We start from the raw sequence: 14,153 nt of genomic DNA on the forward strand, positions 1-14,153 counted from the left end.
TTTAGATATCAAATCTGGATAATATTTTATGTGCACTTTTTATAAGTTGCTTTTTATGTAACGCTGCATCATGAACAGCTTTTACATGTCATTATACCTTCTTCAAAGATAATACTTTGGAAGGTGGTAGAACAGCCCACCATATTTATTAAGGTTTAATGCCATGCTTCACCCCAAGTATAGGAGGCTTGGCATGGCCACCAAGTCATGACTTGCTTCCTGGTAAAAAGACCAGGTTTCCCATGGAGGCCTCAGACAGTGGCACGGAGTGAGCTTGTTGGATTCACCTTCTAAGGTTTCTGGCCAGGTATGGCCTCTCACATCCACCCACTGGGATAATGAAAGGCCCCTGAGATACTTGGCAAGAAAATAGAGATAGGCTTTCCAGATTTCCTCTTCTTCAACATCTGATGTGTGTAGTGGAAGCTACAGTAAATTCCTTACCAGCTCTTGAAGCCTTAGAAATGGGGCTCTTGCCAAAATCAAGACAAGTTTAAGAGGCTTGCTGTTGAAAATCTTTCTCAAATGAATGTGCCCATTTCCTTGGCTGAATAAACTCAGTACAGCCATCCATGTGTATTTGGACTGAACTGAAGATGCTCAAGTATCGCATATAAAATGGGGTGGTATTTGTACATTACCTGTTAGCACCCCTATATGTTCTATGCCATCTCTAGATGACTTGAAATACTGAGCAAATGTATATTCCATCCAAATACCTCACTGTACAACACTGGTTAGGGGACAATGACAAGGAAAATAAGTCAGTACATGTTCAGTACAGAGTCAGTTCTTTACAGAGAATCTTTAATCTGTGGCTGGTTAAACCCATGGATACAGAGCTTGAGGAATGGCAGGCTGCTTTTATTGCAGATGCCTGCCTAATGCCCAAGGCTCATCCTTCTGAAGTGAGTTAATGAATTAATGAGTTGTCATGCCTCCAAACTTACCACATGTTCTCACAAGTAAATGTTCAGTCTCTAGCCCAGTACCTCTCCTCTGGGAGACCCCATTCTGCTGGGCACTGGGACAGCCTCAAGATGACAGGGATATAATTTTAGTGTAATTACTTGTTTATAACCCAAGTAGCTCTGCAGTGCTTAGAGATCAGGGACCTGTATGTGGCTCACAGCAGGCACACAATAAATGTAGGTGTGCATTTATATGAAATTTTACTTTTCCTCTCAGATGTGGAATAAAGAAACACTAAAGGTATTTTGAGAACCAAAGCCTGAGACATAAATCCTAACCAAGGGACCAATGGCAAGAATATTGTATCACAGCTGTCCCTCCTGTTCGTAATATCCTTAGAGTCTATGACTTATTGAAAACATGCATTATAAAGTAGGCATATGGTGCCTCACTGAATCCTGACATTAGCTACAGGACATGGGCACTGCTACTATCTCTATGTTATGGACAAGGAAAACAAGGATCAGTGGTATTCTTGTTCAAATTGTGAAGCTAGGGACCAACCTTGGAGTCAAAAATAGGCTGACTATAAAGACCACACCCCTAGATGTGACCTAGGCTGGATCCAAAGGCCACACCCTTAAATGTTATTGCTACCTTTGTTATTTTGGAAGGGTGCCTAAATAAAATTAGCTATTAGTGATTCTGGATGGGTAGGAAAAACTGTATCTTGATGTCTTTTCTTGTGTCTACTTCCCAAATAATACACTGTGGAAAACATTTACATAGCACTGACATTGTATGATTATATAAAGGGTGCATGATACTATGTATGTAAATAGCATATACACATACTATATCACTTTATAGCAGACACATGAATGTCAGTGGCTTTGTGAATCTACACAGGCTTTAGAACTAGCCTTCCCCAGGGATAGATGACTGGACACATATAAACCCAGTGAAGCAATCTATGAAAAAAATCTGAAATGCCTACTTCCTAACTGTCCAAACATGAGACTGATTTGATATACCACCCATTCCAAGAAATAACATTAATCAGGATTAATTATAGGAGAAAATAATATTAATCTCTGGGTACCCACCCACCTTTGGTTTATAGCTTGGTTGATTTTTTAGGGACGTATAAAGGAACCACAGCAGTGTTAATCCAGCTATGGTTTTTGTTTTTGTTTTTGTGGGAAGCATTGGCGTGAAAGGACCACAGGGCTCGAAATGCTACTTAAAAAAAATTCAATCAAGGACATTTGTTATATGTCTCAACTTTTGGCCCAGAGTCAACTGGCTGGATAGAACAGGGTCCCCTCTCAATGAGGGCGGCAACCCCACCCTGTCGGTCTAAGAGGAGCCAGAGGATGCATTACAGTGCAGCCTTAGCAGCTTTCTGTGTCCTCACACCTTCATCTATTGCCACTTAGAGTCAAGTAGACTGGAGCTGCTTTGAGTTAGAGAAAACGAGAATCAGAACAAGAGGAATGCATGCATCCGTAAACAATGCTTGTGCCATTGTCAGTGGTCAGCTCACAAAGGACCAGGATTTCTTTGTAGATTTCCCACTTGGTAGTGGCAGTGGGGGATTTCCCAACCCCTTCCCCAGGAATCTCCACTCCACTGAGACCATCTCGTACTCTAGTAGAGGGCTCAGGGACTGTAGTTTCATTAAATGGCTGAGAGAATCAGGAAGTGGACTCATCACGCTCCAGGTCACGTGCCGACATACGTCTTACTCATCTGTGGTGAGAGTGGAGGGAATCCCCAGTGTTTGTTTCACAACACAACCTTCTTTTCTTCACATCCCTGGTGTGCCTGCTTCCTGGTCAGTCTGGCTGACTGTGTGCTAGCTCTCCTTGGCATCTACTGATGGCGGAGTGGTATCACACACCGCTACACAGTCGGCTGACTGTGTGTTCTCAATACTGTAATTTCTATTCCTTTTAGTTTAGATCCTTTTAGGGTTCGCATCTGCCACAGAATCTCAGGGAAGAGGGAGCTCCGTCTCCCACGTGTGCTGACTTCCAGCAACAGGGCTTCAGCGCTCCCTACATATTCCCAAGCCAATCTCAGCCCAGCCACATTTTGAACACAGAAGAGCATAGAACTGAAGAATTACAAGAGAAGACTACACATAAATAAATATACCAGAGTGTGCAAACATGTTCTTTATAGAGAGCTAAGAATTAGAAAGGTTCTAGCTCAGTGGTTCTCAACCTTCCTAATGCTTTGACCCTTTAATACAGTTCTTCATGTTATGGTGACCCCAAACATAAAAATATTTTTGTTGCTACTTCATAACTGTCATTGCTACTGCTATAAGCTGTAATATAAATATCTGGTATGCAGGGAATATGATACTGATCCTTGTGAAAGGGTATTTAGACGCCTCAAGAGGTCAAAACCCAAAGGCGGAGGACCTGTTGGTTTAGCAGAAAAAACATTTTTTTAAGGGTTGAGTGTATAGCTCAGTGGTAGGGTGTGTACTTAAGAATGTACAAGGACCTGTGTTCAATGCCTAGTCTGACAAAAAGGGAGTTCTGTTAACATTTAAAACGACTGAATGAAGTCCTTCCCAGATTCTCAAAGCGCGTCTGATACTCCCTCCTGTAGGGAATGAATGCATCAACATGTTTCCAATATAATCCACCTATAACAACTCACCACTGAGTGAACCAGAGAGAAGGAGTCTAAATTCCTCGGCTGCATGTGTTGCCTTCTCCCAGGAGCCTTCTCGGGGAGATGACTACAGCTTTCAGACTTCCTGGCCACAATCTTAGAGCCCCCCCATCACTAATGGAAGTTCTGAGACGAGGAGATAAAGCTAAATATACTTGTGAATCCTAGACTTCCTGTTGTCAAACACATCCTTCCTTCCTAGCGTATCCCACGGCTATGATGCCACGGCTCAGCTGGATCCTGAGAAACCAGATCTACAGAGATTGAGACATGTTCCAGATCTAGCCAGTCAGTGAGATGAACAGAAATCAGATTCCACAATATTGAGGGCACAGACTCTAAAACAGGGTGGGCGTGGTTCTGCTGACCCACAGGAGCACGCTAACTTAACACAGCAGTCTACGGCGGTTGATCTTTGCTGGCAACTCAACTGAATTCAGAACCACCTATGGAGACCCATCTCTGGGTTGAGTCTGAGGGTGTTTCTTTGAAGAGGGGACACTCACCCTGAATGTGAATCACACCATTCCACCGACTGGGGTCTCAGACAACATGAAAGGGAGAGAAAGGGGGACTCTGGCTAAGAACAGCACACACGGCTGTGATTCCTGATGGCAGCTGCCTTGTATGCTTGATGCCATCTTTTCTCTGCCACAACACTGAGGTCTTCTTGAAGGCAGATAAAACTGGACCGTATGTTGGAACAGTATGTAAAAGTGTTCTGCCCATCAAAGGTCTACAAGGTCAAAGAGCTATAACCTTAAACTGAAAAACAAACCACTCATTCAGACCACCTAGAAGAAAGAATTTGTTACTTCTTTTGTTATCTGGGGTAGCCCAGGGGACTGTCTCAAATGAATTGTAAAGCCTTAAGATCTGGACTGAACTATGGAATTGCCCTATATAGAGAGATACAAAGAAACCTTTTCGTCCTCTACAAGCAAAGCTGTTGTGTCTCGGAATTGCTCAAGGGTCCAGGTGAAGGCTGATGGCCTTTGTTACTATTTTCCAAGCTAGACAAACTGTGTTCACTTAGAGGGGATTAAAGAGCCAGGTTTGTGAAAAACGGAAATTCCTTGGAGCAGATCCAAGAACGCCCAGCTTCTGAGTGCCTACATTAAGTCGAACATCTGGATGAAAGATAAATAAGCAGCAGCAGCTGGCCTCGAGTCCTCCAAATTTATCAAGACACAGTGATCATAAAACTAAACTGTCATTATTCCCCCTGCTGCCACCTGTCCTTCTGTTTGAGCGCCCCATTGTGGTGTCACCACGGGGTCAGAGGTGCTGGTTTTAGTTTGGCCTCTGGTAGTCTTGTGAAAGGGAGTCATATAGAATCTTAATAATGCAACTCTTTTTTGAAAGTGTCGCATCTCTTAGGGGAAAGGCTGGGGAAGCCTGGGGACAGCAGGGTGAGGTGACTAAAGCAGCCGAGGAGCCCTGAGGTCTGGTGAGCCAGTATGCTCTGTCCAAAGTTTTCTACTTCAGTTTTAATTTGTATCTGTTGTTCCAGAAGCAGAGGGGAAGTGAAGTATCATTTAGCAGAAAAGGGACAAGCTGTTGGCCAATGTCTGTCAGCAGGGAGGAGATGGGGGAGAAGCCAGCCAATGCCTAACTCCCTTATTTGTGAGGGGTTCTACACACACTCTTTCATTTCAATCCCGATGAAAAACCATGGGACATAAACCCCTGTCTCAGTTTTATTCATCAGGAAATTGGGACTCCAGAAAGTCTAAGATCGGGGAACGGGGCGGGGGGGGGTGTAGCTGGGCTGGGGTGTGAGCCAGAATCTGCCTGGTTTTTTTTTTTTTTTTTTTTTTGTACCACCTGTCCAGCTCTCAGAGAGGAAGGTGTGTCATGAAAACCAAGCTACTTGCAGAAAGGATGAAATCTGACTGTTTTACAGAAACAACAGAGTTTCCCAAGAACGGCAGGTTATACACACATTCTCGGCATCAACAATGCAATATTGACTTTAATCAGTGCTTTAGGTCTGTGCAAACAACTGAATTTAGAGATGCTTAAAGCAGCCGTGGAGAGTTTTGCTTTGCAATCCTGACCACACACCAGTTTTGTATTATTCTCCTTGTCTCTCCTGAGTCAGTGGGTCTTTTATAAGGCCACATTCATCCTTTCCAATTTTCCGTCATCAAGACCCACAGGAATGAGTGACACACAGCAAGATATAAAGTTTGTTAAGTGTAAGCTTGGCTCAGAGTCCTCGGCATGGTGCAACTTTGCGACATGGCTGGACTTGGTCTGTGGAGTTCGTTAGAGCTGGAAAAAAAAGGCTTATTCTATTCTTGTAGCCACCATACAGAACCATCCTGGGTTTCCTAAAACGTGTCACACTAATTTATGTTTAATTCTCCAAATCTGTTTATTTAAAAAAAAATCCAGTGAGTAGGGAAGAACAATCACATAAAGTGGCATTTTGAATTCTTCTGATTGTAAATTATTTGGGGCTCACAGTCACACCTGTCCAGCAGAACAGCCGGGATTCTATCTCAGAGCTAGTTGGCCGGCTTGTGTCGGCTTGAGGGCAGGCCTAGCTTAAGGGGACATGTATTGTTAAATTCTTAATTTAATTTAATTTAATTTTGTTTTCATTTTTGAAAGCTGTAATAAACCAGTTTTCAGGCTTAATGACAAGTATGACTATGCGTGGTGTCACGTCTCAAGGAAGTTGTTTTAAGACTTACTCTGAAGAGAACATACAGGCCAAACTTTGGGGGGGTCCCAACTGTTACTTGTATAGTATCTAATCTAACTACAAGTCAATAAAGAAAGCTGAATATTAGAAAGGTAAACATATTTATCATGCCTAACACTTAGAAATGGCCACAGGAGAAGTACGCAGAGATAACAAAGGGGCAGGAGGCTGGGAGACCTTGCTGTTGTTTTGGCACCAGAAGAGGGGAAGGATTTCTCCTATCAGAAAAAAGGAAGTTGAAAGTTGAGTATAAACAGCTGAGAAATCAGAAAAGTATAGAGTTAAAACTTGATAGGAGACTCAAGCAAGCTAAGCCTGCCAAAAATACATCTTTATGGCTTTATGGGTAGAATTGTGATCACTTCAGAAATCCCATTTGGAGATCTAATCTCTAGTACCTCAGGTGTGATGGGATTGGAAGGTAGAGCTTTGCAGAAGACTGAGTTAACACAGGTTATTAGTGTGGCTCTCTAGTCCAGGCTGACTGTTGTCCTGGAAAAGGGAGAGAATCTGGATACAGGTGTCTCTGTGTGAGGAAGACCACAGAGACAAACTGATCAGAAGGTGGCTGTTCACATGTTGGAACTCAGAAGAAACCAGGCTTACTGTAACTTTAGTCATGGATTTATGAGCTCCAAATTGATGGGGAGTCAATCCCTGTTGGTTAAACTATATAGACTGCAGATCATCATAGCAAGCTGATTGATTGGTCAATCGATCGATCTACCCATCAATCCATCCATCCATCCACCCACCCACCCGTTCATCTAAAGAGGATGGGAACTCACCACATCAAAGGCAGTAAACACGTGGCAGTAGTGGTGGTTGGACTTCAAATCTTTTGTGATATAAGCAAATGTTGAGAGGTCTTCAGGGTCCTGGGCAGCGCAGGAGATATTACGAATTTCATGTTCGGCGATTATGTTCTAGAAGAAATGACACAAACGATCATTGCTTTCTGTTGAGAATCAACATATTTTGGAATTGGAACAGGTAATCTGGGAACCAGTTGCTTTTCTCTGGAAGGTTCTAGACTGGCAATATTCAAAGTGATCCAATGCGCTGTTCATGAGTAAATGCACACCAGATCTGAAAGGAATACTTTCATTTAATAATTAGTAACAACAAAAACAACAACAATAATAATGAACAACCACCTAAAATAGTCATATCCTGGATCAGTGGCTCTTGCCAAGTGCTGTGTACGGAAGCAGTCTGGGTGACAGCCATTACTAAGCATTTTCCCATTTCTGATTCCCACGTCTAGCTGTAGGTATGCAGTCTCGCCTGGGAGCAATCACTTGTTGTGTGTATTCATGAGGGGAGCTGAGACCAAAGGAGTCTGTTCAGATCCTTAGAGGTGGTGTTTGTCCTCACTCCTCCTGCTCTTTGTTCTTTGGTGCTGGGATGGAACCTGTGGCCTTTGCTTGTGTTAGAGAAGAGCCCCCACAGTGAGGGTGGGTTCAGAACAAAGCAGAAGGGGAAACCCTAGTGCTACTCTCTCTCCTCAAGGTTCTCAGGAGGCTGGGACTGTAGGCCGGGGAAACACTACATTGGGATATTCAGGCTTCAGGTTCCTTGCTGGAGGCAAAGACCTATATATGGGATATCTCTATCACTAGACCCATGACAGAATGTGTGTGTGTGAGTGTGTGTGTGTGTGTGTGTGCGTGTGCGTGTGTATACACATGCTGGAGCACCCGGGTGTATTACTGCCGGTATCTTACAGGTGTGTGGAAGGTGTGAAGCCAGGGCTGAGGTCTGGTGCTCTTTAGAGAGCTGACAGGCTCTTGAGCTTACTGTAATGCTTCTCGTCTTCCCTCCTCTCTGTTTTGATAGAACTGCATTTCTCGTGTCTTCTCCCTTCCAGCCTCTGAAGATGACTGGTGGGAGGAACAGTTTAGAGGCATTGTCCTGCATCAGGAAGTAACCAGAGAACATCATCTTTGCCCCAAAACCTGCTGGAAACCTCTTTTGATACACAGATATATTTCAAAAGCCCTGCAATAATGCAATCCTTTAAAAAAAATCTTATAATTTCTCACACGTCTTTTGGAGTTGTCATAGATATGAACCCCCCGATGCTTCAGCTATCCTAACTACTTCTTAATTGAGTATCTTAAAGAACCCGCTGGCAACATGATGTTCTGCGTCTACACTCATCAATGCTTCAAAACACTTACGAAACGTCCTTCCCTGCCAGCACCCTCAGTGAGTACTCCATGTCCCTCACTCTACCAAGCTCTGTGGTCGGAAAGCAATTACAGAATTAACACATAAAAGACAATTAAATTAAGACATCCGTCGCCATGGCCTTGAGTGCTGACACTGTGTGCAGCTGCTCTGTCAAAAATAACTCAAACTGAAATTGGAAACCATAAACAAGTAACATCCTACTGCCGGATGGCTTCAATGTACAAAGTCACGTTCTTCTTCCCACATTCAGGTAGCACTCCTTTCAACAGAACACTAAATTAGGAACCCCTGAGTCTTTAGAAGGAATTTTATGGTCTGTGGAGCCTTTGAAGGCGCTGTGTCACCAGGTGCAGGGAGTTGGCCATCACTGGATGTGGTTGTTGGACTCTAGAAGTCTGGGCTGAGTGGCTTCACCTGGTGGTGATGGTTAGCGTTGTCAATCTAGCTAGTGACGGACTCTGGGCTCACTTGGGATAAGCATATCTGAGCATGCTCGTGGGGGGATATCTTGATTACTGTGGGCAGCACGAATCCATGGGCCCATTCCTAGACTGACTGAAAGGGAGAGATGGAGTTGGGTGTACTACCATATGTTGCTCTCTGCTTCCTTACTGTGTATGCAATGTGACCAGCTGCCTCAAGGGGATGGTCCCTGTGACCTTCTCTATCTTTTCTATCTTGCATTTTGTCAGAACACTAAGTCAAGTAGTTGAAACACCTTCCCGGGAGCTACAAGCAGCCAGTGAGTACTGGCTCTGTCTTTAAGCCACCATTTGCATCCTTGAGGAAATGTTACAAGTGCCCTGTGGAGTTTGCTGCACTCAATCTCCTGGCTCTTGAGCGTTCGTTTCCATAGTGTTGTGGTTCTGTGCAAAACCAAGAAGCTGGGAAGTTGGCTCTCCAGTGCTCTGTCCTGCTCTGTCATCTGAACTCTCTGAGGATTTTTCTGGAGGTCTTTTCCTTCTTGTCCCCAAGAGGCCAGGCCTAGAGTGGAGAATGGAGCCCAGCGTATGCCTCACATGCTTGGCTAATGCTGTCTCACTGAAGCACATCCCAGGCTCAGGGTTGGCTTTCGTGCTCCCTTGAGGCATCTGTGATGCATGTGTCATACAAACATCTTTCCTCACAGCTGAGAGTGTCTTGGCTAGGAGGGAAGCAATGCTACTAACACAGTCTACAGGCAGGCAGGAATCTATTCACAGACCTTCGTGATAATATCCTTCGTAGGTCATGGTGAGGACTGTCTGAGGGATATTACCTCTCTCACTTTTGAGGGTGGGGAGGCCGGTTCTCTCTCTGTGGAATGGATCCAAGGACTCTGAAGCTGCTCCATGGCTGTATGGAGACTGGATGGTCAACTCACTCTTTGGAGAAGACTCAAAGAAGAGGGCATTCTTCTCCCTTCAGTCATGCATTAATTTCTGTCTACTTAATACATTCAAAGGTGATGTCATCAAGAGTGATGTCATCAAGAGGTACTGTCTGTAGCTCCGTGTAAGATCAGACTCTGATGTACATTTCTAGCTTTCATGTCTAAGAATGCTTGTTATAAGGAAGACAGAGCTTGCCAAAGGCTCATGAGAAGGGTTGGAGAGGGCCACTTAATATGACAAACCGAAGAAGGGGGATCCCAAAGGGATGCAGCTTAGGAATCTGCCCCTCACCACACCTTTCATTTTCACCCCACAACAGAGAGCTTTTCCTGACCACTTTCTTAGGCTAGTCTCTTTTGCATTAAGGGACTGAAATTTTCCCCTTAGAGAAGGATGCAGGCAGAACTCTGATATAATTTCTCTAAAACATGTTAGGACTAAATCTATTCCAAGCTTCATTTCAAATGCAAGTTCCCCTTTGCTTCTTCCTTCTTAAGTCAGGCTTAGTGATTAGTTTCCTAAGTTGCTAGGCAATGCATCTATGTGTTTATAACTAGGCCTCTGGCCCTTCCCTGTGAACTCAGAGGTATTCATTTATTGGCTAGAAAAGAAATGCTTCATTGGAGGGTTCATTTTTTGCATTCCCTAATGGGGGCTAATAGGAAAGGAAGGGTAATTAACATATAATTAATTACCCATTGTTCTTTAAACTAATTGGTAGAAGGTAGCTGTGGAGTAATAGAGGTAGTATTAGGTTAGGCAGTGGAAAAAAAGTCATGACAAACAGACTGTCTCTGTGGGCAGATGTTGGACAAAGGGCAGGGACCTTTGGGTGTGTGTGAGGATTGGACAACTCAGTCCATCATACCATTGGAAGGCATAGGAACACATGGGGAAGAAGCCAGCACGTTGGAAGCACACTAAGGTGTGTGTTTTAGCACAGGCTCCGTGGCCACTAGTACTACGATGACAAGGTAAGATGACATACACTTCCACATACAAGTCCTTCAGCCTCAGAGCAAAGTGGCCCACCAAGACCATATATCCCAGTGAGGGACAATCCAAGGGACCTAGAGAGCAGCACGTGAGTTCGCCTCTTCTCCTCAGCTCTCAGTGGGGCCTCAGACTTGTTTTTCTTTCTGTCTCCTTGACCAATCTCTACTTGAGCTTCTCACACAGCAACTGTTAGACTATCCCCTCCAGTCACCCAGTCTCTTTCAACACTGTCATGTAGGGGAGGAGCAACTACACAGCAAGTTGAAGTAAACATCCCCCAGCTCTTTAGAGAGCCAGGTACATGTTGCAGTAGTCACAAATACCTTGGTACCACTGCCACCAGGCACACTGTGCCTTTGCTCCTGAAAATGGGTCGCAGGCCACAATGCAAGGACATGAAAGGCACTCAAGATGTCTTTATCCAGGGTCTTTATTTATGCAAAAGATAATTTTGCGCATATTTTTCTGTGCTGATGCTTTCAAAGAGGTTGGCAGGGGTCTACACAATCACTGGCTACTGAGTCAGAAGTCTCTCAAGAGGTACGGTCAAGAGTCTACAGTCCTCTATGTGTCTGTCTACAACTGGCAGCAGACCCAGATAAGCATCCCTCACTTTCTAATGGTGGGGATTTGGTCAGAGAGGATGCAATTAATGCAGACACAGGTGGGTTATCATATTACTGAATGATGCTTTAGGTTACAGTAACTTCTAAGAGCAAAGACGCATATTCAGAAATTGTCAGAATCCAACTCAGCTCAGAGAGTGTCAAATTCAACATTGCTTTTCAAGTTTTTCAAATTCAGTAGGGGGAGGCAGTTGCCCCAGATCTCATGGTGAGGTAGGTGTGTGTATGTGTGTTGGGGTAGGGTCCAAGTGCCGAAGCCTTCTGTGGTGGTTTGAAGATGCTTGGACCAGGGAAGTAACACTATTAGAAGGTATGGCCTTGTTGGAGTGAGTGTGGCCTTGTTGGAGGAAGTGTGTCACTGTGGTAGTGGGCTTTGAGACCCTCCTCCTAACCTCATGGGAGTCAGTCTTCTGTCTGCCTTTGGATCAAGATGTAGAACTTTTGGCTCCTTCAGCCCCATGTCTGCCTGGATGCTGCCATGCTCCTGCCTTAATAATTGATTTAACCTCTGAACCTGTAAGCCAGCCAATTAAATGTAGTCCTTCTAAGAGTTGCCTTGGTCATGGTATCTCTGAGATATCTTCCTTTCACACTGGGTAGACCAAATAGCAACGATACCGTCAATGAACATTCCAGCTGAAGAACTCTTTAAACAACTCTGATTTAAGGATAAGGCAATTTTAAGTACCAGAAACTAAATTCTCCAAGAAATAGAAAAGCCAATCAAGGGTTGTTCTGATTTGAGTCTCTGCAACTGTAATCTGACATAATGACAGCCAACGACACACTGCACAGCTGAGCCATCATTAAAGATAATACACTTAATATTACTTTGATTACTGTCAGCCATTATGATGATGCTGTGTTACAGGCTTTCTACCTCAGTTCTAGAACCTTCCCCCAAACTGGGAGGTTGTTTTCTGTAGCATATTTGGGAGTACTTGGGTTTATCCAACTGCCAATGCAACATCTTATAGAAAAAATGTAAAGGGTTGACTCAGATGCTTAAGGTTGTAGACATAGAAAGGTCATCGTCCACGGGACGTTTCCCTGATGCTGCAGTCTGGTTGCTCCCTGTCACCACTGCCGAAGTTGACTGGTTTCATGACTCTCCATTCTGTTTCTTCAAAATGGAGTGAGTCTGGGGGCAAGAACAGGGTGACTAATACAGAAGACAAACACTACATACCAATAGTCATCACCCCATCTCTCCCTTTATTGGCTGAAAGGACAGGAGAGTAAAACACTCCAGCAGACCTTTAGGGTTTTGTGAGAAGCTGGTTAGCTTTTATGATTGTGACAGCAACCACACCCTAAGCTTTCTAGGTTACCACCAAGACGCTGTGGTCTTGGCTCAGAAGGGAATGCTAACACGGTCTTAGGTCAAACGCAACCCACTTGGTTACTTCTGACATCAGAGCTGCCCAGCGTTCCCACTGTGAGCACAAGGACACAGCATGTCCTCAGCTGCTTCTCTGACTGAGTCTGTTAAGAAAACAAACGGTAGCAATTCTCTTCATTCCAGTAGCTGGGAATGAAAGGTAGTTATAGACTGCAAAAAGTCAGGGTGTGCGCCACTTACACCAGCTATTTACGACCTGGACCAAAAGAGAGGACAACCACTTCCTGGCTTTTTGGCTAAGAGCAAGTGTAGTTTCCAAAGGTAAGAACATTTTATATATATTTATATATATTTAAAGAACAACAGAAAGACCTTTTTTTCTCATTCGTCTGGTGAAGGAATGATCCTGTGCCTTTTTAATAAGTGATGTGCTGCTCTTGCTGTCTCAGTGTCTTCTAGTTCCAAAGGGACACAACTGTTAAGTGGTCCCCGTCTACTAGAGAGGACACCGTGAAATGTAAACACGTATAACAATCCTACATCAAGACCAAATGAATCATGCCTTTCTGTGTGTGTAAGTGGATACACGTGTGTGCATTTGCAGCCATAGTCATGAGCAGGAAGCATGAAGGGGTGTGTGAGTGTGTGTGTGTGTGTGTGTGTGTGTGTGTGTGTGTGTAATGGCAAAATGGGGCATGCCAGACTTTTGTGTTCCCATACTCAGGACTATGTCTGCCACTCAGCCACCTACCTTATTTGCTGCATCAATAAATTTGACTCCTTTATAGGAGACGGAGAGAATAATAGTGGGGACTTTCTTCATTTGCTCTGTAGACTTCTGAAATTAAAATTAGCATGCTGTTAGAACAGGGTGTTGTTGCATAGCAACTGGAGCACATTGAGTTTTTTTTTCTCCCGAAAGATAAAAATGAAGTGATGCTAACACACACACACACACACACACACACACACACACACCACAAACATTATACCACACACACACATACACACACACATACCACACATACACACACACATACATACACACACACATACACACACACATATTACACCACACACACATATATACACACATATACACACACACACACACACACACACACACACGCACACGCACTATTAAATGGCTGTCTCTCTTGTCATTAGCTATGCTTTGGGCTTATAAAGTATCTATTGACCCTACTACATCTTACAGTACAAGGGTACCCCCTTTCCCTCGACATCAGCAGGAGGTCACATCACTTAACACTGACGACAATAATGGAGCATTTCAGCAGCAACAA

General features: G+C 44.0%; 1 protein-coding gene across 16 annotated transcripts in view; it reads right to left on the minus strand.

Moving 5' to 3' along the window:
* Positions 1-14,153, minus strand: part of ANKS1B (ankyrin repeat and sterile alpha motif domain containing 1B) — a gene marked incomplete at both ends in the record, with an annotated part of 1,047,539 nt that overhangs the window by 12,642 nt on the left and 1,020,744 nt on the right. For all 16 annotated transcript variants that reach the window (XM_080935870.1, XM_080935862.1, XM_080935868.1 and 13 more), the window contains 2 exons: positions 7,105-7,242; positions 13,601-13,687. In XM_080935870.1, coding sequence (XP_080791996.1) covers positions 7,105-7,242; positions 13,601-13,687 — 225 coding nt within the window. The remainder of the gene's footprint in view (positions 1-7,104; positions 7,243-13,600; positions 13,688-14,153) is intronic.

Source organism: Micromys minutus (assembly GCF_963924665.1).
Source record: "Micromys minutus genome assembly, chromosome: 22".
NCBI lineage: Eukaryota > Metazoa > Chordata > Mammalia > Rodentia > Muridae > Micromys > Micromys minutus.